General features: G+C 36.0%; 1 protein-coding gene across 3 annotated transcripts; it reads right to left on the bottom strand.

Moving 5' to 3' along the window:
- Positions 1 to 615: 615 nt before the first annotated feature.
- On the bottom strand, positions 616 to 25,437 carry LOC139749368 (serine/threonine-protein kinase 16). Of its 3 annotated transcripts, none has more exons than XM_071663134.1 (9): positions 25,277 to 25,437; positions 23,037 to 23,172; positions 22,108 to 22,201; positions 21,169 to 21,309; positions 19,107 to 19,166; positions 16,654 to 16,798; positions 15,897 to 16,051; positions 15,545 to 15,679; positions 616 to 12,370 (listed from the first exon to the last, which is right to left on the bottom strand). In XM_071663134.1, exons 2-9 carry the CDS (start codon positions 23,147 to 23,149, stop codon positions 12,254 to 12,256), a joined length of 960 nt encoding a protein of 319 aa, XP_071519235.1. In that variant the 5' UTR covers positions 23,150 to 23,172; positions 25,277 to 25,437; the 3' UTR covers positions 616 to 12,253. The 3 variants fall into 3 exon arrangements, with proteins under 3 accessions (XP_071519235.1, XP_071519237.1, XP_071519236.1); XM_071663136.1 differs by having other exon boundaries at positions 23,037 to 23,136; XM_071663135.1 differs by lacking the exon at positions 25,277 to 25,437 and adding an exon at positions 25,133 to 25,259.
- Between the last annotated feature and the right edge of the window lie 254 nt (positions 25,438 to 25,691).

Genomic DNA, 25,691 nt, shown 5'->3' with positions numbered 1-25,691 from the left:
GTATATTATCCAGTCCGCTTTGTTCAGGTGCCAACATTTACATTTAGAAGAGACTACTGGAGGGGGAGGTACCGTAAAAATAGAAACATTTAAGTGAGTGTGGTCTGGTAAACTAATAAGGGGCAAGATTGCAACTAAAAGGCATTGTATTATAATATCAATCATTATTAAGTGGATTACATATGTTACTAAAACCTCATATAAGAATATATCGAGTCCAGAAATCTTTTAACAATTTCTATAACTATGAAAGAACAAATATATTAGTTCAGCATAAGATGCTTTATCAAAAGAATTGTCTACCACCCAACAATAGTCTAGTATTTAAAATTAAAGAAAAAATGATGCAATATATAATTCTAAAAAATTCATGTAAATACAGTAATTGAGTTTGAGGAGGGAACACTACAATAATTATTATTTCACTGTAATACCTTGTTCAAACCTTCCAGTGGTCAGTGTGGAATGGGCATCTCTTTTATTGTCAGAAATAATCTGGTTAAAACATTCAAACTTTCTTACCTTTATCTGCTAATATCATGGCCATACTTAATTCCATATTAACTGTGTTCACAACAAATCTCAAATGGTATATCAAAAATAAAAATGCATTCATTATATGTGTATTATACCACCATTTAATGGAACAATATGAAATTCACTCTTTAACCATACAGTATAGCAACTTATTAATCCAAGTCAACTCCAATAATATTCATTAGGCAGATGCAGGACAATATACTGTAAACAGTACCAAATGAGCTCTCTCTCATTAAAGGTCATCATACAGTTTTGATGTGATTCTATGTACTCAACTAGACTGTTGAAAATTAGGAAGCAAAATAAAAATTTGTCCATGAATTACTTAAATAACTTCATCTATTCCCAATTTTCAACAGCACAACAGTACAGAATTGAGCAAAATGTTATCATACATAAAATTAATGTGCCACAATGTATTATGATATCAAAACAAACAGAATCATCCAACAACTAAGAAAGACATTGAATGGAACTCATATGACTTTGTTTCTTTCTACAACAGTGATGATCTGAATGAGACGACTGAGATCATGAAGAAATTGGTGAAAGTACTGTCCCACACCAACACAAGTCAAAACTTGGATCAGAGGATCAGGATATTCATCATAAAATGCAGCCAACACTAATCATTTATGAAATACAGACCAGTTCATAACTTTGGAGTTTAACAACAGCAATCTCTTTAAACAATCCTGTATTAAGCTACTTTTCTGTAAGTAGATTTTTGGGAAAGTGAATAAATAACATACTTTATACAATAATTACTTCTAATTACATAAATCTGAATATCATTTCATTTCACTGAAAAGCAGGTGTAACTTTACTTGTAGTGTTATTCACTTGCACACTTTAGTCAAAACTTGGTTTGTTTTTGTCAGTGGTCTCTTGGGTATGGTCATCATGTCGTGTAATTTCACATAAAGGAAGATTATCCTACACAGTCAGATCTGATTCTGGTATTCATTCTTTTTCTTTTTGTATGGGGATGTAAATCCCACTGAAATGGTATATCCATACTTCAAGAGACAGCAAACTTCTATAAAGTGATCTGATTAAGGTGAGCTGCATTCTTTAGCTCCAACCACAATTGCTCTCACTGAACAAAACATGTCCAGTTTTCATGTACAGTATAATAGTTCAGGTCATTCCAATGTAAAACTGGGTTGGCTCACTAAGTCTTAATTTGCTTTCCTGCTAAACTGGACAACAAGTTTACTTAAACTAAACTCACCACAGTAATATACTAATTTTATATAAGGCTTATGTTGTACAATATTCATCAATAAAATCAACCAAAACCAATGATTATTGACTATGATGTCAACTGTCTACCTACAGCAAAATAGCAAATCTTCATAACATGACTAGACAACACTAGTTAAGTTTAATCACCCTTTGACAGGTAAGGTTTTCATATATTGCAGAAATCTGAGTATGACATTCATACATTTATCTCTTGTGAAAAACTAACTCATATAAAAACCTAAATCTGTTGAAAACCCTTCAGCTTCTAAGCTCTTTTGTGAGTCCCCTATTGTTCTGGTCACACCTAACAAAGTTTTCCAAAGCATAATATACTCATTAAAAATCTGAGTATTACAAGTGTGCAGTATGTGCCTAGAAATCTTTCTCGCATTTTGCTAAAAAAAAAAAAAATGTTTTAACCTATCAACCATAGATGCAGAAACACAGATACACAGAGAAACTTTCATAGTGCAGTGGTTAACATTGTGACCCACCAATCTAACAAGTCAAGTTCTGGACAAGGTAACCAGCTCACAAAAACACCAGCTGTTCATCCTCCCCTTCAGAAGTGGTTGATAGCACAAGTTATGGTGTATATATGAATGTATAAATAAGATTAAGACATTTATACACAAGATTAAGGGATGGGGCAATTCAAGAGTAAATCTCTCTCCTTGTAATAAACAAGTAGTAATCACAAACAATTCACCTCACTTAAAGAAACATAAAGATCTAACAGAGGGCAACAATGATGGTACAATCCTAGAATAAGACAACTGAGTTGGTTGGAGAGTTTAGAGATTTTAATGTTTACTCACCAAGGAAAATAAGAAAATAAGAGTAGATTTGATAACAAACATCAAGTTTCTAATAAGTTTGGCAATACTGACAACAAACAGTTCCTTTAAAAATACAGTCAGCAAAGGATCAAGTTATAAAGGAAGAAATGTGTTAAAGATTTTAAAGAAAGTGTTAAGAAGTACTATTATAGTATCAGACATGTGGATGAATGGAATATGCAATGTGATATAATTGTGAATGCAGACACTGTAAAACAGTAAAGTTCAAGAGATGCTGCTCCAAGAGTGTAATGTAGAGTTTCCTTCCCATGCTGTGAAAAAAGAGTAATTACATACAGGCAAAGGCAATAAGTAACAAGAATCTGTGTATGAGATGCAACTAGGGTCAACACTGTACCTATCCTGTCTCCAGAATTAGAAGAGTTGCCATGGTGGCAAACTGTCAGTTCATAAATAGTAAAATTGTATTTAAGTACTAGGATTAAGAGATGCTCAGTAAGCTCCTTACAACATACATTAGATAGGTTTAAGAGATATTCAGTAAGCTACTTACAACATACACTAGACCTTAAATAGAATATGCTTCTCAAGTTTGGCTACCATATTCAAAGCACAAAGTAGAAAATGTCCAATAGAGAAAAGGCATGAGATGGTACCTAAAATAAGATAGCTGAGTTGTAGAGAATGGTTAGAGGCCATAAATTTGTTCACTATGGAAAAAAGAAGAAAGGGAGGCATAACCACAACCTTAGAATTCCAACATCAGTTTGACATCAACAGTGAACAGTTCTTTGCAAGATGAAACGTTGGAGCAACCAGAGGTGTATTGAAATGGTTTGGTCAGATGGAGAGAATGAAATGGATAGATTGACAAAGAGGATATATGTGACAGAGGTGGAGGGGACAAGGAGAAGTGGGAGGCCAAACTGGAGGTGGAAGGATGGAGTGAAAAAGATTTTGAGCGATTGGGGCCTAAAGATACAGGAGGGTGAAAGGCATGCAAGGAATAGAGTGAAATGGAATGATGTGGTAAACCAGGCTCGACGTGCTGTCAATGGATTGAACCAGGGCATGTGAAGCATCTGGGGTAAACCATGGAAAGTTAAATGAGCAGTAAATGTGGAGGTAGCAGGGCAGTGCTAAGAACAGGTGAAGAACAACCTATGTATATATAGTGCTGATGTCTGTTCCCTTCAAACGAACTCCCATCAAGGGGGTAGCCATAGCAGAAGTCTCTACTTAACCCTGTCTATACATGCCTCCCTCACATACACCATTGCACACACTCTTCTACCATTTCTCTTCCTCCAATACTCTTCCACTTTATATCCACACTTGACAAGTGGTCTTCCTCTCACACCAACCCCTTTAATCATACTATCATTCTCTCCCCTTGTAAAACTTCGCTTCTTGTATTCTTTCCACAAGCCCAAACCAACTCAGTCATGTTTCACCCACTCTACCAGTCTAAAACTCATTCCCTTTGTATTCACAGTCATATCAAATCTCACATTTTGAGAAATCCATTCTACAGGTGTTAAAAATAAAGAACTGAAACCAGAGCTCCCTCTACCCATACCCAAGCCACATATACCTTTCTATGGTATCCCTTGATTTAGTCCACTGACAGCATGTCGCCCCCTGTATATCACACTACTCCAATTTGCTCTATCCCACACATGAAGTCATATTTTTTTCATATATCACAAATGTATTAATTGGACAAACTTTATTCTCACCACTAGTAAAGCGTACATGAGCGTTTCTGCAATAAATCCTTCATCTCTACATTGTTAATCTCTGGTCAATGTAAATGCAATTAAGCAAACTTTCATTCCAGTGCTAAAGGGATGCAGTGTCATATTCATCCCCTCACCTGGACTCTCTAACAAGTATATTCCATTATTCTAAAAATTGTAACATCAAAGATTTCATACAATACTGTTACAATAATTTACAAAAGTATCTGCCCATAAAATAAGCATAAAGTATCTAATAGTTGATATTATTCAGAGATAAATGATAACATAAACATCACAATGAATGCAAAATGACAGAGGTAAGTCCTAATTACACAAAATAAAACCTTTAAGAATATATAAATACACACTGAATGAAAGTTTCAATTATATGCACTGCAGCCTCTCTTTACATGTGGCTGCATGTAAAAATCTAAAAATAAATTATTAATTTTTTCTTAATACAACTGAAGAAGAGTGCTAAATTTCCCTTGACAAACTGCATACTTTTTGATAAAAACAATGGGGAGTCCTTAGTCTAATTCTGCCACAGTATTCAAGATGCTCAAGTATCCCCAGCTACTTGAGTTGGGTAAGATATCTTTATCCATACAATTCATATAAATGAATCCAACAATAAGTTTATAAATCTTAGAGCAATAAGGAATGTATCTATATGTGGTACAAGAATATGTGCAATCTTTAATATCTCTTGTAAATATTTATTGTGTTTATGGAATGTAAGCAAATAGAGATGATTCACATGAAACCATGCTAATGGCAAAATCATTTGTCTTCAACTGAAAGTATAGTACTATACGCTTCATTAATCAGGTACAATCTAATGGACATATCAAAACTCATGTTGAAATTTCTTGATTGCTCAAAATAAACTTCTTTATCTCTGAAGTTTATTAATCAGTAGTTTTAATTTGTGAAGCTGGATAAACATTAATGAACCTATTTCAGCAGTATATTTCTTTCTGTCCTGCAGTGACAAAAAAAAAAAAATCAAAGAGAACTAATTCACAGGTATCAAAGTCTACTCTCCATAGTGGCAAGATGAGAAATGGTTCAAAGTATTCTTGAACATTTTTTCTACCATATACACACAGATTTGCAATTGAAAATAATGACATAAATTTTTAGCAGTACAACTGAGAAAGAGTTCAAGAAATTTTTAAAAGCAAAACAGAGAGCATTGAATAAATTAGAAGATACAACACAGAAGGCATTCTTCACATGACCGAAGAATTAATGACAAGGTGAAAAAATATTCAGGGGTAATGTGGCAAGAAATGTTGGTTATGTTCATTCTAGCTGCTACTTTCTAGCTCAAGCAGCTATCGTTAAAGGCAACTGGTTGGCTGTAGTAAACTAACTTCTCACTCAAGTCAACTAAGACAGCATGACAAAATTAGTTGTCCAGTCATCCACACACACACATGTAAAATCATTTGGATTCCTAGTTACGTAAAACAAAAATTCTGCAAGTAAAATGAAAAAATCTTGCAGTAAATCATGTGGTAAAAAACTGTATCATTACTCATCATTCATTACTGCTCTTTCTTTAGTAAAAGCATATCATTTCATGGAAAAGCTAAACCTTTCAAAATTTGTGTTTTAAAATAAGATGTGGTCCTTAAGGGCCTTTTTCTGCAAGCAACGGCCTCATTTCAAGAAACAAGTGCAAATCACAGTGAGGAATAACTAAATAACATCTTAGGAATACAGGATGACTATATCAGATACTCATGTGAACTACATATGTAACTGAAAGGATAATACAGAAGAATACATATTTGTCATCAAACATAAGTTATATAGTCCTGTACATTAATATAAAGATTTTATATCCTAAACCAGTTAAATGTACCATGTATCACATGAGATGACATACCTATCATCAAATTCAAGCTAAAGATTATTCTCTAACTATACCTCTTATGATAAGTGTAAAATAGCTAATGGTTTAATGAATACAGTTGAGTTATTCTTGCTTAAAACATCTTCATATGCCTTACCCTTTCACTACAAGTTAAAAAAAGGTTCAACATATAAAGGCAACAGTGGAATAACTGGGCAGAGATCGATGTTCTTACTGATACAGTAAAAAATGTCCTTAAGCTGGTTAAAAGACTAATTTTGATAAAGCACATCTTTTTCTACGATATGGTAGGTTTTGAGTTGGTAAACATATTGCACAAAGGTAGGTGTGTGTGTGTGTGTGTGTGTGTGTGTGTGTGTGTGTGTGTGTGTGTGTGTGTGTGTGTGCATGTGTGTGTGTGTGTTGATAATATATTCCTCAGCTTGGCAGAGAACACTGGATATTGCTTGATGAGTCTTGTCCAGTATCAGTCCACTGCAATGCTCTCAAAGAGAATAGGAAGCATCTCAAATATCACTTCAATTACCATGAAACTAACTGAGGAATAAATGGATTCTCTGTGAATTTTCAAAGTCCACAATCATGTATTTGACATCAGATCATCTACATAAGAGCTGTAGGTGAGCACAACTTCATCATCAGTCCATCAAAGTATGATTACAATAATAAATGACAATACACCGCAAACAACAGATTTGTCTCTACAACCTAATCCTACACGAAATTACAAAATAAGTACAATCCTTGTTCGTCAATTAAAATGTAAGGAAAAAGATCATTCTGGGGACTTTTTAGACAAACTTTTTAACATAAAAATGCCCAAACCCAAGGATAGGTACATATAAAATGACCAGGTAATATCAAATGGATGTTGCCATATATCCTATCTATGCCCAACCTCCTAACCCATTCTCTTGCTACATTCACTCTAAAACTGGCCAACATTAAAGTAAAAATAAAAAATGTCAGTTTTCCTCACAATAGTCTTTTCATAAAACAATTTAAGTCCTGTGCTTTATTTTTGTCATATACAGCTCTTAGTATTAGTACACCACCGAATTTCCAGCAACTGATGGTTTGGCACTTCCTTTAGTCTAGACAAAATTATGTGAGGGAATTTGAAATTACCGCAGCCACCTGACTAGTTTACTGGGCAGCCACAGATGGCGTTGTGTGTAGGGCACACTTTTTTACATTCTTTACACAGCATTTGTTGGTGGTGATACCGCAATTCTGAGAGATTATTAGCTTAATTTGCTTAAATTTAACCCTAGCTATAGCTTCTAAGACATATGAGAGTGTTATTCATGGTGTCAAACGCAAACACCAGTCAATATCAATCCAAGATAAAGTAGAACTGTTGAAAAAATGGACCGTGGTGTTTTGGTGCATAAGCTGTGTGACATCTACAGTACTGGTACATCAACTGTTTATAATATAAAGAAGCAAAGGGAGAAAGTATTGAAATTCTATATAGACAGCGATTCCAAGAAGCAAATGACGATTAGAAAAACTATGAAAGATGGTAAGATTATTGAGCACGATCGAGTGATGATGGGATGGTTTTGACAGTGTCGGAGTGATGGAGTGGCCTTGTCAGGTAACATGATAATGGACCAAGCTAAGTTGTTCCATAAAAATTTAAATTACAACATGAGCATGACTATAGTGAAGGATGGCTTCAGAGATTCATGAAGCATCATGGAATTTCCATGAATGAAGTGTGCAGAGAAAAGCGATCTGCGAACCACAAAGGAGATGGCGAGTATGTGGATGAATTTGCGAAACTCGTAGCTGACGAGCACCTCAGTCCTGAGCAGGTGTATAATGCAGACAAAATTGTATTATTCTGGCGATGCACACCTTGGAAAACACAAACAACAGAAGACAAAGAAGGCCCCAAAGGATTCAAACAATCTTACCATCTTTGGGTGCTCAAACATGTAATATTTGTTTAATTTAAATTTCTAGCAGTCCATGGTATACTTTAGACACTTGGGAGATGTATAATTAGTGGGTTAGAGGTGTGATGAGGAATTATCATTATGTGAACACAGTTGGTCCGGTAAAATGATTAATCCGGAAAGGCTTTGGAACCAAGTGTGCCGGAAAATCGATGGTGTACCTGTACAAGCAAATATAGCAAGGTCCTCTCATGCATGACTGATGGGATATCAATGTGTATATATCATCATTTTAATTTAAAACACTGTTAAGCTACATGTATGTGACAGCAATTTAATTCCAATGAGAATAAATATTAATCAATTCTAGTCATAAAGTACAATGCAGGTACCTTAGACTTCTTATTCTTTATACTACTGTCTCCCACATGTGAAGCTGGCACATTAATCTTTGTGCTGTGATGATTCTTAGTTAGGACTTGAAATACTGGAGAAACAGTTACTTCATATTTCTCTTTATACCAAATACTTCTGGTGAAGACCAATCTGGTAAGTTTGATATTTTTCTTTTACTGAAGCCAATCAATCTATCTACCTATTATCATTGAGTCCAATCTCATTTACCATACAAGGGATGGATCAAGTGTATATAGACAAACATGTTTCCATATAAAGAAAGTGCACTGATCTGACTTCGGCAATTAACAAATTTTTCTGATTCTTAACTAACAACCTGTAATTCATTTTTTCCTCCTCTCTGACCTGATTAGTATATATGCAAGTCCCTGACTGATAAAGCTGCACTTTTCAGCACAGTATTTTTCTGTACCTATGCTCTGATGATACCACATCTCAAGCCCTCAACTCCTACAGAACTTATGCCCTTTCCTAAAACTTACTTAAATAGAAAAAAAAAAAAATTACACTCTTGCAGTTAATGAAAAACACTTTCCCTTTCTGAAATTGCAGAAAGGCCTAAACCTTGAAAGCATGTTTACAAGAGTAAGCAAATTCAAATTGATGAGCAAACATGCTGAAAGAATTTGTTGAATGAATAAGATCCAATGACTACTTTTATTGTTGTCATCTTTACCAATCAATTGGATGGAGTTCAGTAAGGAAGACACTTTGCAGGGCAATGCAGTGGGTAAACCGTAAGCAAATAAGAAGGCACAGATAGTGGGTAAGTAATTTTTGTAAAAACAATATCAAAAGGTGCACAGTCTACCCTGAAGCATGATCTTCAAATACAGGATAAAGCCAATTAGAAAACTTACATGATAAATACGCCCAAAAACCTTTAATTTCTATCAACTTTGGACCACTCATTGGCAAAGGAAAGAAAATATTCAAGTCTGCACTATCTCTTACTGAGAAACTTGCAGATATGTTGATTCATCTTCTAATTATCTTATCCAAGTGACTGTCATGAGAAGATTGGCCAAGGCTGATCAAATCTCCAAGATATTTCCCAACCCAGGACTAACATGACTTGCATTCCTTATAGATGGTGTCTACTTGCAGGCAAAATCCCATGTATTAATCTCCAGAGGTGGGTTCAATGCAAGTGGAGCAGTCTTTCTACTGATGTCTCAAATGATGCTGATAACAGGGGTAATGATCTTGGCAGGACAGCCCCAATGATTGCAGTTACCTCTTTTTGCTAATGGTTGTCGGTCTGAACAGCTATGTGGTCCCATGGAAAACAGACAGTTCCCAGCTTCTGTCCAGATCTAAGTGATGATCTGTCAGGCCTACTGCCACAAGCAGCCTGAGTGACCAAGCTGTTTCCTGACCACCACAGTGCATGCAATTACAGTCCTGGACAGGAGGAGGAAACTTATTTGCAACAGGATTAGTTCCTGGAGCCTACGGATTCATCTACATCAGTACAAACCTGTTGCATGTGCACCCTGTGTGACCTCAAAGAGTGTATCTGACAGCTGTCATCCTTACATCACATGTAGCCACTGCCCCAGCACAAGGCCAGCCCACATGAGTCATAGAAGACATGTACAGCATTTTGGATTGGGAAAGCAAAAACCTTCTTAAATACAATTTTGTAGTGCAAAAATATAATCTTTCCTGTATCACTTTGTAAATCTCACTCTTTTCCTACTGCTAAAATTCAAAATACCTCAATTCAACCTTCCAGTCACAAGATGTTGGGTATAACCCAACCCTTATCTCTATCCTGGAAGCCTCACATAATGAATATTGCAAAATCCACTTTCCAAAAACTGGGAATGTTGTACATGTGCTAAAACTATTTCTCTTGTGAGCAGCAATTCCATATCCATGGGGAGTTTTGTTTGCCCCAGAATGGAAAGCTGATAACATACCTCAGGTGACTCTTTCCTCAACCTTCCTCCCATTCACAGCAGAATCAAAAGACTTCCACCTCATTAACTCTCCACCTGGTACCTTTCTTCATTGTCCCTTACCATCATCAATAAAGTTCTCTTCCTGTTCTACAGGTATTATATCAGCCACTTCTCTCATGAGCAGGTCAGCTAATGCTCCTAAAACAAAGGCTTGCTAGGGTGTTCCTTCCCTTGAAATCTGTGTGGAGACCTGCCATGAGTATTACAACACCATCTTTCCTTTTTTATTTAGAAAAGCTGTGGAATTTCCTTCCATTCTTTTACCTTTCCCTCTTTCTGTAACAATTCTACCTTTATTAATCAGGTTTAGCAACACCCAAAGAACTATAATTACTTTCATTCCTCTTCTTGTTCTCTTAATTTTCTTTTATTTGTGATGGCCGTGATTGACACGTTTCTGCCCATACCATGTCAGTTACTATCTTAATAAAAAGAGTGAGATGTTACAGAGTTTACAAGCACCAAATGAGTTGACTCATGCTGAGCTGAGCCCATGGTATGTGTCAGAGTCTTCCTCTGACTCAGCTTTTCGTATGAGTGTGACTCTATTGTCATAATTCATCAGACATATTTCTTACACTATCAGAGGTTTCCTAACAATTGTCCTGCAAAAAAGGGAAATTGCCCTTACAATCAGGCCACGTTATGCAGCGCAAGAGATTTATCTATTCTCCTCCATGTCATTTGAGAGACTGATTAAAGAGAGAATTTCAAGTGTTTGAGAAATGGCTATTACATGGTAACCATCAAAAATGAAAAACCCAACCAAATTTCAATTAGCATGAGAACTTTGATGAAGTATACCTGCATAGATGCTGCCTATGGTGGATATAGACCAACAGCAATCACAGCTAAGTTAAGCAGCTGGGCAACTTTTACAACCACTGGTGGCCATTACAAGAATCCTTTGGTTTCTCTTGGTACTGAGACTCAAGTGGAATGTATGTCCATCATAAAAATAGCATAATATGTTTCCCAACTTAATCTTTCCATCATCATAACAAAATCAAAAATGAAATTCATGTAACTACATCATGTGACAGAAAATTCTATTTACCAAATTATGGGTGATTCAATACTGACCTATAAAGAATAAGCACATAATCCAAACAAATAAACAATTCTTCATCCCTACAAAGAGATACAAATATTCTATGACTCATTTTCATTTTTTCATCACAAATCAGACCAATAGGAAGACAAAGGAATGTTTTCTAACACAATTGTGATGCTTGCAATATGTAACAATTTGTGATACATATCTTTATCTTCAAATCAACTATGATTTGACATTTCAAATCATGTATTATATGCATGTATTGTTCTTCATGGGATATTTGATCATTTTTTCATGAAATTCAATTCAATTTGGATTTTCTTTAAAGAATAAAACAATGAACTTTTTTCAACTAAGCATATGCCTTAATCATAGCACTTGTATCATTATTTATCAATAACATCTGGGTTCTGAGATCAAATTCAGGTATTTCAAATGTAATTTAGGAAATACACCCATCAAATCACTGTATGCTGAATAGCATATAACACACAATGACAATCTTAAGTCATCATGTAACAAGGTTTACTTCTTAAACGAAAAGTCATTACATAACAACTTTGCTTTAAACTAAAAGAAAAACCAACAATTTAGCTTAGGTTAAAAAATATTTTAGTTTCTCAGCTGTATGACTAATGTACTAAAATATAAAATATGCATCTTTCATTCAAATATCACTTGGTTTATATCTAACTATACAGCCCCTGATGACCTGTTGATGAGCTGGTCTACTTTACTTACTACCCAGTCTACATAAGGACGCTCTTCTAGATTTACTTTCAGGATACTCTTGATCAACTCCATAAGATCCTGCAATGCATATATATATATATATATATATCTATTTATTTCATTTATCATACTTAGTTGCCATCTCCTGTGTTAGCAGGGTAGAGCAGGGAAACAGACAAAAGAATGGCCTAACCCACCCACATACACATGTATATACATAAACGCCCACACATGCACATATACATATCTATACATTTCAACATATACATACATAGACATATACATACATAAACATGTACATATTCATACTTAGTGCCTTCATCTATTCCTGTCGCCACTCCACCACACATGAAATAGCAGTACTGACAGAGCAAATTTTACACAAAATCATATGTACCTGCAAGCATCTTGGTGATACACACACTCTTAGTCTAGGTAACCATGTCATATTTCATCGGTCATTCTCCATCATTTACATCTGTGCTTACCATCAATCTTCCCATTTCCATTGTCCTCACATATTCATATTTTCTTTTAACTTTCACTTTTACAATATTGTCTTTATTTACTCCCAACTAAATTCCTCTTTTTGTGTCTTGTTTCTCTCAAAAATCTTATTCTACTATTTTTGATATTTGTAAGTTATCAATGCTAATCATTGCTGGCTCCCATAAGAAAGAAAGTATAGCTATAATTATTCTACTCATTGCTGTCTACTGTGCCCATAGATTATGACTTCCTCTGAAGGGAGCATTTTCATATATCTCTGAATTCCATAATTTATCAATAAATATGCAGATGACTTGTAGAAAGAGTGTTGATTCAAACACCTTTATATTCTGGAACCAATGCAATGTACAACAATCTAACTTTTTTTTGTGTGTTTTTGCTCAACTCCCCTTACATACACATAAAATTCATTTTCACCAGTACAGAACTCTTGAGTAGTTCTATCTTCTGAGCAGAAAATAACTTTTCTAAAATGACCTCTCTTCTAACACTAATGTATTTCCTTTGCCATATGCCCACCAATAACGACTCCCATTATACTACCATGACAAGTACTTTAAACTACTGAGACACAACATAACCCTGCCTGACCTTATAACTTTCATAAATACATTCAAAATCAAGGCAAAAACTCTGCAATCTTCATACAATCCTCAAGTAACCTCTATCACTTTCCCTAAAAAGAGTTCTTAAATATTTCAAATTGTGCCTTATTACACACACTTCTGCACAAACAACAAATCCTCTTGTTGTATTCTGTTATATATCTTTACAAAAAAATTACTGAAAATCTACTAAATGAATTTGTTTCAAAATTTGAAAACTTTTTTCCTCTGAGATGGTGTCCCACAAACATGAGAAAATCTCAAGGGTACTCTTCAGGAAATTTGGGGTTAAAACCTTACTCTGTCTTTCTGATGGTTAAACACTAGCTTTCCCCATTCATCGCTAACTATCCAATCTTTTCTTAGATGAATAGGGTTTATGAATGTATAACTGCCCTAACAATCTCATCCCAGCCTTATGAAAAAGTTTCACACAAAATGTTTGCTTCAGGTTCCCCAAGAGCTTAATCCAGCCCTAGAATATCATGTCTATAAAACTTACATTGATCCTCCTGTAAGGCCATGACTTAAAAGCTAAGTATTTCAATTGCCTGAAAAGAAAGTAATGGCTTTTCATATGCTGATAAAACACTTGAGCAAGACTTACATCAAAAGCCTTTCCTCTTGAGTTGAGGCCTTAGTGCTTTCTGAACTTTTGGAAGACACATACTTGCCATTAAGCATCCCATAAAATGATAAGATGATGCTTACTGTCCAAGATCATGTTGGAAAGAACTTTACCTGAAAATGATGTTTACCCTAAGCTATCTCACAACAATGAGTTTGCTGAAAGTTAAGAGGTCAAGATCACCCTTTTTTTGATGAATTCATTCTTGCTGCACAAAATAGGATATAATTGCACTGTCACTGATTCAGTAAATCTCTTGGGTCATGTAGATGATGTATTTAGTGAGGAATATGGTTAGGAGATGGCCTGAATGGATGTGGGAAGAAGAATGAGGACAGACGCGGCACCACATCAAAATTCTTTTTAACAGTCTTCTCACACAAGCATTTTCAAACGTATTCATTCCTAAGCAGTAAGAATTTCTAAAAGAGGGTATCCTGGGGTAGCAGACACCCCTTTATTCTCTGGAATGTTAGAGGAAGGTGCACCCTGACCTTTCTGTTTTTGTAATTCACCAGGGAAAAAACTACTGAGAAGGAATCTCTTTCCATAAAGGAGGCCCCACAGAACTTTCCATGGTTTACTCCAAATGCTTCACATGCCCTAGTTCAGTCCACTGAGAGCACACATTTTTAATGTCTAGTGCAATATTTCTCCATGTACTCATAATACTGACTGCAAATGCTGTGCAAGTGTAAGAAATATGTGTTAGTTGTGGCATGAGGTTCATGACAATCAAAGAAACAGGTCCTCCAAGTCCTCACCTCACATCTCAGAGTGAGAAAGGATTAATTCAAATGTGTCTACCATGCATTCTTCTCCTTCTCACTCAGCAATCTACCAGGCCAACATAAAGGTAGTTATGGTGATTTCTCTTGCTCAATGACTGACTCATGTTTGGAAGAGATATCATTTGAACTAAATTTACAGAGACAGGAGCTACCTCTGAGTTTTCATTCTGAATGTGCCAGGTACTGCTATACAGCACTCCACCAATAATGTTTTTTCAGTCATTAAAATAATCTACTAACACTCTTAATCTAACCCAGCTCGTTTTTACAAGAGTCCATGAATTGTCCAGTTTTACTGAGTTTGTAAGCGAATAATCTAGACAAGAATATATTGTGATAAATATAATAGAAAAAAATGCATGAGGACATGGTTAATGTAGACAGCATACATAAATTTGAAAAACTGTATGACAGGAAAGAATGTTCAAGAGATGGGGACCCACAAGTCTAAAACTCCCTCCTCTACAGAACAAATAGGCAATTACAATACCACATACCTTATCATATACAATGTAATTCATAGAATTTCTATCAAACACCTCAACTTTTCATACATCCTAACTTCCTCCTGATTTGTATTATTTCTTTTCATAATATCTTTAAAATCTCTATCTTTTCAGTACACCTATATGATGAATCACACTAACGAGCCAATGTTATGGTACTGATTAAAATTCAACTTTCCTCAATACTTCAAAAACAAACAAGCTTAACAAACCTCAGAGTAAGGATGAACATCAGGAAACTGGACATTGCCACTGACCACCGCTAAGGCTACGCTGTCTCCTCTTTCATACACTCCATCAAAGGGTGATTTGTAGAAGCACAATGCATACAGCAAACATCCTAAAGACTGAAGTGGAAAATTCCTGTTTACATTCAAATTAATCACAATCATGCTTTGTATATATCATTCAAATTTTCTAGTTATGGAAATCAATACAATAAAATATCAATATAAATGAATCTTTGCCAAAGTCAATAGGAAACACTTATATGCTGAAAAAAATAATGAAAGTATCTAATAAGAAATGAAGCCAAGGGCTAAATAAAAGACTTTTTTGACGTACCCAGACATCAGTACGTTCATCTATGTGACAAAACGATTCAACATTAAACAATTCTGGAGGCCTGTATGGCATGGAACTTCTCTCAGCTGCCTCATCCTGTAGCTTACGTGCCTCAGCACTACCATTTACTTCCACTCTAGCTCTGGCCACAGATCCTGGAAATATGTACATATCTTTTCATGCAATTACTATTATATCAAATTAAGGAACTACCCAAAGAAATACAATCTCTTAAAAATTGACCGATTTCTGAAAAGGAAATAATCAACTTCATGGCCACTTCTATCTGTGATGGTTCACTTTCTTTGATAACATCTAAACTGAAGTATTCATAGTTATCATACATTTCCAAATCCATGAAAATTTTACAATTATGTCCATATGTTTCTGATATCTTCTACTCATACACTGGAGTAACTATTTTTCACTTATACCAGAAACAGATGATAGCCATAATATCTTACAAACATCAAATCTATTCCCCCCTCCATTACCTATACATTGATGTATTCAATTTTCTGTTCAGCGTAGTTTGGGCATATGTGATGATACTTCTTGGCTCACCCACCTCAGCCCTAAGGTGAAATATACAGCTATTAATGTTGCAATTGTACTTTTAACTGATATCATAGCCACAATTTTTTCTAAACAATGGCTGATCTATCTGGAGATGTCAAAATGGCCTATAAAAAATATCCACCATTAAAAGTAACAGGTGGTCAACTCAAGTCACATAATACTTAACACGTGAACTCACCAAGATCCATAAGAAGTGGTGTGAGATCATCCTTCAAAAGAACATTGGTTGTCTTTATATCTCGATGAGCCAGAGGGTGAGGCTTAGCAGAATGCATGCATTGGACCGCCTCACAAATCCCTCGAAACATAGACAATGCAACAACCTTGGAATACAATAAAATACTGATATAAATACCTGAAACTTTAAGCACGGAAACAAATCCCAAACCAAGGTATATAAATCCTGTTCCTATTTACATACTAACGTTATATATTCCTTCTTCCTATGGTAAATGACATTTGAACCTTTGTTTGTGTCCACCAACCCTAGGAGATGGGACAGGATTAGCCAATTATATTTCTGATGGTAGATGGAGTTCTTCTCTACTACCTAGCCTTCATTCATCACTAACAGCTCTTCAACAATCCTTGTACAATATGTATCTTGAAACAATCAGCAGATACTGCCAAACCCCTAATGTCCATCAACTTTTACACATGCATACTATATGCACTTCAGGTTGGATCATGAAGAACCACTTCCATACACCACAATTTTGGCATACTCAAAAGACTCCTCCAACTTACTCATTAGCATATAATTTGATTATAATTTCACATGTCTTAATTTCCTACTTGATTCTACCCAAAGATATGAAAGTGAAGTATGGTTATCTTAAAAGGAAATGGCAGAGGTAATACATGCTGTAGAAATCAATTTTAAGGTTTGAATATTGGTTATGAAAAGTGTATAGAAAAAATGAGGATGTCTGAGAAAGGTACAGAACAGTGGTGGAAAATTTACGATGTCATTCTGGGATGGTATGGATATATAAAAAGGATAGATGCTTAAGAAATGACAAAGAAGGTGTGTATGAATAATATGAGGGGAAGCAAGGAAAGAGGGAGATAAAGATTGAACTGAGTAGACTGAATGATGGAGCATGTGTAAGATGTGTAAGAACGTTTCAAGGCTTTTTGACTAGGTCCTGTTGCAGGATAATTAATAAGAGGTTAGGGTTTATCTTTAGCCAGATTATAACATAAACTCAAAACACCGCCACTGAGTTTTGAATGGAAACTAAAGTTCCACTGAGCCTCTGGAAGGAATTCCGAAGTCCTTTATCAAGGTCTGTCACAGTATTGCAAAACAGAGGATATAGTCCATTTCAGCTAGATATAAAACATAAAAATCAACTTAAACCATTAAGTTCAAATGGTGTTCATAATCTCAATTGGGTCCCAAAGAGATTTCCATGTCTTTTTGCCAATGTTACATCAGTCACTATGAAAAAAATTGAGGCATGGGAACCGTAAGCCTTAAAGTATGTCAAAGTTTACCTTCAGATAACAGGATGAGATGATCTCAACAGGAACATATACTGATTTAACATGCCAAATTCAGCAATTTTGACTCCCAGGGTTAACAGAAGAAGTTGTCTGATGATACTCACCACTAAGAACTATACACTTCAACTCAGTGATATTCTGTCATCTCAGGACATCATTTGATAACAATTACTTATGAGCACAAGAATCAAGACAAGACTCATGTTGGGTAATCAATTCAGGGATCTATACACACAGTACCTTTGCCATAACATAAAATAGATCACTAGCTTGGCTGATTGATCAACCACATCAAAAGTCCATGGTTGCTGCTATATTGAAAAAACATGTGAGCCTATCTAGCTAAAACTCGTCAAATTTACATATACAAGAAAATCACAAATGAAAGACTTGCTTCAGAAAACAACTACAAAGAGATGCAAAATGCACTAAGTAGGGCAATCTGCCGCACTAGTACGATGAACTAATCAATACCTAAACTAGCCACACTAGCTTATAACATTGCAGATATGGTCAAAGTATACGGTACTTTTCTCACTAAACACAATCAAATGAAAACAATAAAGAAGTAATGTCTCAGAAGGCTAGATACAAAGGTCAAGGGATGAAAACATTACAATTTGACAAGATTTCAGATAAAAGTCAACATTACTACAAAGCTATAGTGTTATCAAAAGAATGATGAAGGTTAGGGGATGAGAAGCATAATAGGCATCTTTTGCATTAATAACACCACAGGCCAGGAAGGATTGCTGTATCATTGTTATGTCTTCATGAATAAGCATTAGTTGGCTTAATAGATTTTATGGTGATAGAGGAAGTGAAATCTTGATGGATATATCCAATTTTCAAGGGAAAATAGTGTCCTAAACCCAACCCCCAATGCAAGTAAATTTGTAAATTTTTATAGGACTCTGTTCATCGTTGTAAGTTGTGTATCTGAAAAGTATCAAAATCATGTGCAAACACAATCATTTTAGATGGGTGGGTCATCCCAAGAAGCGCAACTAAAATTATAAGAAATTAGGATTGCTGTGTAAATAATCAAAATAAAATGACACTGAGGTAGAAGTGTTTGGGGGTGAATGGGACGATGAAATATGGTTGATGTAAAAAACATACCTCATCAAAATGAGAGCCAGCCTTCTGCCTCCGAGTTAACTCATCATGCAGGGTTCCTCGCTGTCAAAAAATTTATCAATCTTAACACCTTACATGCAAAAGTGATATCTTTGCTTTGAATCTTTTAAAGTACTTATCCTCTACACAGAATAATTTGAAAAGAAAAAACTAGTAGTTACTTTAAAGGAGAATGAACCTTATTCTTAAGTGAATAGCACAATAATACATTTTTTTTTTTTTTTTTTTTTTTTTATACTTTGTCGCTGTCTCCCGCGTTTGCGAGGTAGCGCAAGGAAACAGACGAAAGAAATGGCCCAACCCCCCCCATACACATGTACATACACACGTCCACACACGCAAATATACATACCTACATAGCTTTCCATGGTTTACCCCAGACGCTTCACATGCCTTGATTCAATCCACTGACAGCACGTCAACCCCTGTATACCACATCGCTCCAATTCACTCTATTCCTTGCCCTCCTTTCACCCTCCTGCATGTTCAGGCCCCGATCACACAAAATCCTTTTCACTCCATCTTTCCACCTCCAATTTGGTCTCCCTCTTCTCCTCGTTCCCTCCACCTCCGACACATATATCCTCTTGGTCAATCTTTCCTCACTCATTCTCTCCATGTGCCCAAACCATTTCAAAACACCCTCTTCTGCTCTCTCAACCACGCTCTTTTTATTTCCACACATCTCTCTTACCCTTACGTTACTTACTCGATCAAACCACCCCACACCACACATTGTCCTCAAACATCTCATTTCCAGCACATCCATCCTCCTGCGCACAACTCTATCCATAGCCCACGCCTCGCAACCATACAACATTGTTGGAACTACTATTCCTTCAAACATACCCATTTTTGCTTTCCGGGATAATGTTCTCGACTTCCACACATTTTTCAAGGCTCCCAAAATTTTCGCCCCCTCCCCCACCCTATGATCCACTTCCGCTTCCATGGTTCCATCCGCTGACAGATCCACTCCCAGATATCTAAAACACTTCACTTCCTCCAGCCTCTCACCATTCAAACTCACCTCCCAATTGACTTGACCCTCAACCCTACTGTACCTAATAACCTTGCTCTTATTGACATTTACTCTTAACTTTCTTCTTCCACACACTTTACCAAACTCCGTCACCAGCTTCTGCAGTTTCTCACATGAATCCGCCACCAGCGCTGTATCATCAGCGAACAACAACTGACTCACTTCCCAAGCTCTCTCATCCCCAACAGACTTCATACTTGCCCCTCTTTCCAAAACTCTTGCATTTACCTCCCTAACAACCCCATCCATAAACAAATTAAACAACCATGGAGACATCACACACCCCTGCCGCAAACCTACATTCACTGAGAACCAATCACTTTCCTCTCTTCCCACACGTACACATGCCTTACATCCTCGATAAAAACTTTTCACTGCTTCTAACAACTTGCCTCCCACACCATATATTCTTAATACCTTCCACAGAGCATCTCTATCAACTCTATCATATGCCTTCTCCAGATCCATAAATGCTACATACAAATCCATTTGCTTTTCTAAGTATTTCTCACATACATTCTTCAAAGCAAACACCTGATCCACACATCCTCTACCACTTCTGAAACCACACTGCTCTTCCCCAATCTGATGCTCTGTACATAGTAGCCATAAAAAATTTCTTCTTCCACTCTTTAACTATATTTACCAGAAAAAATTTTCATTTATTCAGGTTCTAACACAAATTTATTCCTACAGTTTACCAATGCCAGACTCAAATTTTTCGGCTTTTAACAGATATGCCTTAAACACTGGTGAAGTGCATTTGCAAATATCTGTGGTATACATTCTCATGTACAAAATTCTTTTGGTTAACTTCTCCAACACATTTTATCAGGGACAAGGTTTTATCTTACCAGTTTCAGTAAATAATTTTACACAATACAGATATGGGACAGTACTACACAAAGACATGATGATAAAGTATGATTAGTACCAGTAAACCACAATCTTTTAGAAATTAGTTACAAGTGGAGATGTAGAACCATTTGAATTCATACAAACCTGGCAGTATGGAAGAACAATAAGCACTTGCGATGTGCGATTCCCCATTAGATCTGGTATACCCACAAGGTCTGAATCTATACACTCCACGATGTTGGGGTGAGACAAGGCTCTGTGGTATTCAACTTCTGCCAGCGCTACCTAAGGATATGATGATTCTTGATAACCATGATACATTTCAAGTATATGCAGTCAAAAGGTGACACACTAACCTGTGTGGGAACAAAATAAGCATGCATAAAATCTCTGAGATTATTTTTATCATAACCCCATTTTATAGGGCTCCTGCAGCTTCAGAGATATACTCCATGTAGAAATATACAGAAATGATCGGCTACTTAGAAGAAAGAAGGTCCTTGACAAGATAATACTCCCTGTCTACTGATGATAATACAGCCTTGCCAAAAAGGACTTTTAGCTTGTGGGGCAACCACTCGCAGGTGGAGTCCAGTAACACATCTACAAATATTGTTAACTCTACAAACTGCTACCCATGTAACAGTCATCTGAAGATAAAAAGAGCCACAGGAGGGGGAGATTTGTAAAATTTAAGTAATTTCATCGATATTCTTGAATTAAAAGAACGCGGAATGTAAATATCTAATAAGTACAACTCCTAAAATGTGTAATATGAGATTCTACATAAGCATAAAGTCTGGAGACATTAATTCACGGGGAACAAAAACCTGTGCCAGATTATAAGCAACCAGTAAGTCACTCAATTCAAACAGTAAAAAATACATACTGAGGACAACATATGATATACCCATCATAAACCCCATAATGCCAAATGATGCATAAATTCATGACTTAATATCATGTTAAGCACAGAAAAAATCAAGTTTTTTAAGAACTTACAACTTATGCAACCTAAAAACAAAGGAAGTCACAAAAAAAGCCCTGGCATCAGATGGTGAACTATAAATGGATTATGCCTACCTTTTGATCTGTCTGTGCATGACATGTTATGCGCTTAAGCGCATACAGTTTGTGTGCTGACGCATCTTCTACCAAATCCACTGTGCTGAACCCTCTGTGAAAGAGATGTGAAGAAAACTTAGGAATTATATCCCAACCAATACAGTCCTTTGAACATCTACTCCTACATCAAAATATCATTAATGTTAAAAACTCCATCATTCATATTCCAACAATCATTAAAGAAAACCGTGATCCACTCTGATTCATACAGTACAGGGGTTGTTAGATGGGGTTGTTAGGGAGGTAAATGCAAGAGTTTTGGAAAGAGGGGCAAAAATGAAGTCTGTTGTGGATGAGAGAGCTTGGGAAGTGAGTCAGTTGTTGTTCGCTGATGATACAGCGCTGGTGGCTGATTCATGTGAGAAACTGCAGAAGCTGGTGACTGAGTTAGGTAAAGTGTGTGAAAGAAGAAAGTTGAGAGTAAATGTGAATAAGAGCAAGGTTATTAGGTACAGTAGGGTTGAGGGTCAAGTCAATTGGGAGGTAAGTTTGAATGGAGGAATACTGGAGGAGGTGAAGTGTTTTAGATATCTGGGAGTGGATTTGGCAGCGGATGGAACCCTGGAAGCGGAAGTGAATCATAGGGTGGGTGGGTATGGAATTAGAAAGGTTCCTGAAGTATTCTATGTCCATGTTTTGGGTATATGGGGTCTTAATCTCCTGCATGAGGCAAAGTGCTGATATGGTGTTGCAAGAACCAGCATATAGTACAGCTTATACATGTACAGCAGACATCCTTTATAAAATCATATAATGAAAAATGTTCTAAATAAATAGCAATATCATAGCATTTTGAGTATCCAGAATTAACTCACCTTCAAGCACCAATGCACCATTATGCACCATGCAAAGAAAAATTCTGCTGGACCATGAAATAAAATACCTACCCTTCTCCAAGTCGCTCTCTGATGTAATATCGATGTCCATTGACTTTAATTGTTTCCTTTGCACACAAACAGTTGCCCATTCTCACCAAGATGGCTAGGCCTGCAGTATTCATTACACTAATGTGTAACAATTAGTCTGAAATATTTAAAAAGACAACAAACTGCATCACAGAAAAATTTCTTTCCTTATCAAAGAGGAAAGTGGTTCCAGAATAGATAATCAGACCAGATATAAACAACTTACTGCCATACTGGCTAAGATTGGTAATTTATGGTACAATCTTATCTCACACCTTTCATGTCTAATCAATTAGGATGTATCTGGCTATCTGTAATATACTCCTGGATAGGTTGGGTGACATGTTCATCCTGTTTATGGTTAGATATAGGTCTACAGGAAACTTGCAACCTACTTTATAAGCCTAAAATCAGCCAAACACTAAATGCTTGAGGAAATGTTGGTTTTAGAATATGAATTACCATTTTTCTCTGACAAGGCATCCCACTGGCATGATATATTTTCACCTGGGAACAAACAGTTCTGGACTCTTCCTACCCTAATAATTCAGCATGAAGGCATCATTTATTGAATCTTTTTGAATGACCCAAAGATGTCCAGAGCCACTTACTCACTACACAGTTCTATCCTCAGCCAATCATTGACCATTTCAGAGGTCCACCGATAAGCAGCCTATAGTTCACAATTTGTAGAACCCAGGCATCACCCTAAGGGAGCCAAAGAAGATAAGTGGAAAAGGTTTTGCTAAAGGTAGGCAGGGTACAAATTCCAGGAAAAAACATTATGGGACAATGCCTCACATACAAAAGTTTTCAATAATCAAGACCTAAATTTCTCCTCTTTGAGGTATTTCCCATCAGAATGAGAGCATATCCATATGAAGGAGGAGGGCCTGTTACATGCAAAAAATATCAGCAAGCATACAGAAACCTCACCTAACCTTCCTAGTAGCTGTAATAAATTGTACTATTCAATATTCTAGCCAAAATATATCAGTCACTCCCAAGGTTGTGCATTGTGTAACAGACCAAAAGGTCAGCTGTGCCACCACTCGACCCCCTCACAAGCAGCTACAGTACTCCATATGATCCCCAGTAGCAGATCAATTAATGTAAGTACATTTCAACTATACATTTCACACACTAAGGGAGAATATATGAGGTTTTTCACTAGTTCTTTTGTTTTCTTACAAGTGTTACCTACTTATACATAAATCAACCATAAATTTTACCTAATATAAATAACCCTTACTACTAGTGCATATCTAATTTAAAGAATGAATAAAATGCTCCAAATCTGCATCTCCTTTAACAACATGTAGCTATAAAAATCATCACATGTGTACCACCAAAAACCAAACAATAAATGCCATAAAATTATATACACATTTTCAAAAGGAATGGAAACATGTGAAACAAGGAAAACATAGCATACATAGGGCATCAGTAGCAATTGGGGTTTGTGTTATTGTAAGAACTAAGTGACACTTAGCGAAGCATGTCAGAGCATAAAAATGTTGCACTTACTGCTATCTATTATCATTAAACGCTCTCACTAAAAGTTTGATCATTTTGCCTGGGTGTGATGAGACTTATTTTACTTGTTTCTTAGTTCATCAATCTTTCTTAAATGATGTTCTATCAATTTATGAGAATTTATATTTACTTGAAAAGCATTTTTCAGAAACTGGAAAGCATGGCATTGTACCGTCAAGGTGAAGACTACAAAAAAAATAATAGATATGAATATAGATGCAATGAACTGTTGATATATATACAAAAACTTAATCAACTGGGTCTTCTACCATACTACAAAATTATTTCCCTGACTGCTGGAATCTTCTTGAATGTCCGAGATATTGGACACTTCAGCATTTGTGGATACTGTACAAGTCAAGCTTTGCATACATAAGCATTACATAATATAATTCAATATGCAAAGCTTTTTTCAATGCATAGGTAAACTAGTTACTTGACCAAGGAAAACAATAAAGGAAAATAATCTATGTTGGAATTATACCGTTTGTTGTAATAGGTACCAATATGTTACCTGTCATATAACTACTGCTTAAACATACAATGTCCTGTTTGCTTCAAATTCCTCGTCGAAAGAAATATTCACTGCTAACGTGCTCTCTGGCGACTCTATTTAAATGTACAGTGCTTTCATAGCTTTCACCATTTATGTCTTCTCTCATCCTCAACCGTACAGTCAAGCTTACCATATGTAAATCCACGCCAATCAAAACAATGGTTCTTTTTTTTTCAGAGAATATCTAGTTCACGTGAACGTTTCCCGCCTCCAGGTAGCGTTCATAACTTCAAACAACTGGTTAAGAATAGGTTTCTCTTGGTCATGTATTTTCTTTACCGAGAAACTTTTGTTTCCATTATTGACGGTCGCTTGCATCATCATGTGATTGTCTCAAAGATCTCAGTTTCCCTTGAAATCATTTAAGATATACATTTATTTATTCTATTTCATTCATTATATTTGTTCACCGTTTCCCGCGTCAGCGAGGTAGCGCCAAGAAACACGAAGAATGACCCATTCACTCATATACACATATATATACATAGACGCCCATACACGCACATATCCATACATATGCATATCAACATATACATGCTCATACA

This window comes from Panulirus ornatus, chromosome 7 (assembly GCF_036320965.1).
Source record: "Panulirus ornatus isolate Po-2019 chromosome 7, ASM3632096v1, whole genome shotgun sequence".
In the NCBI taxonomy this organism is placed as follows: domain Eukaryota; kingdom Metazoa; phylum Arthropoda; class Malacostraca; order Decapoda; family Palinuridae; genus Panulirus; species Panulirus ornatus.
Note: the sequence above shows the minus strand (reverse complement) of the source record. Positions and strands in the feature narration are given on the sequence as shown.

What these genes read in the sequence shown, in the direction of transcription:
- LOC139749368 (XM_071663134.1), bottom strand. Translation starts at nt 23,149, where the DNA reads ATGAATACTGCAGGCCTAGCCATCTTGGTGAGAATGGGCAACTGTTTG. An exon ending in ATGCACAGACAGATCAAAAG is followed by an intron (nt 21,310 to 22,107) that starts GTAGGCATAATC and finishes TCATATCCTTAG; the next exon opens with GTAGCGCTGGCAGAAGTTGA. An exon ending in CTGGCTCTCATTTTGATGAG is followed by an intron (nt 16,799 to 19,106) that starts GTATGTTTTTTA and finishes TTGTATTCCAAG; the next exon opens with GTTGTTGCATTGTCTATGTT.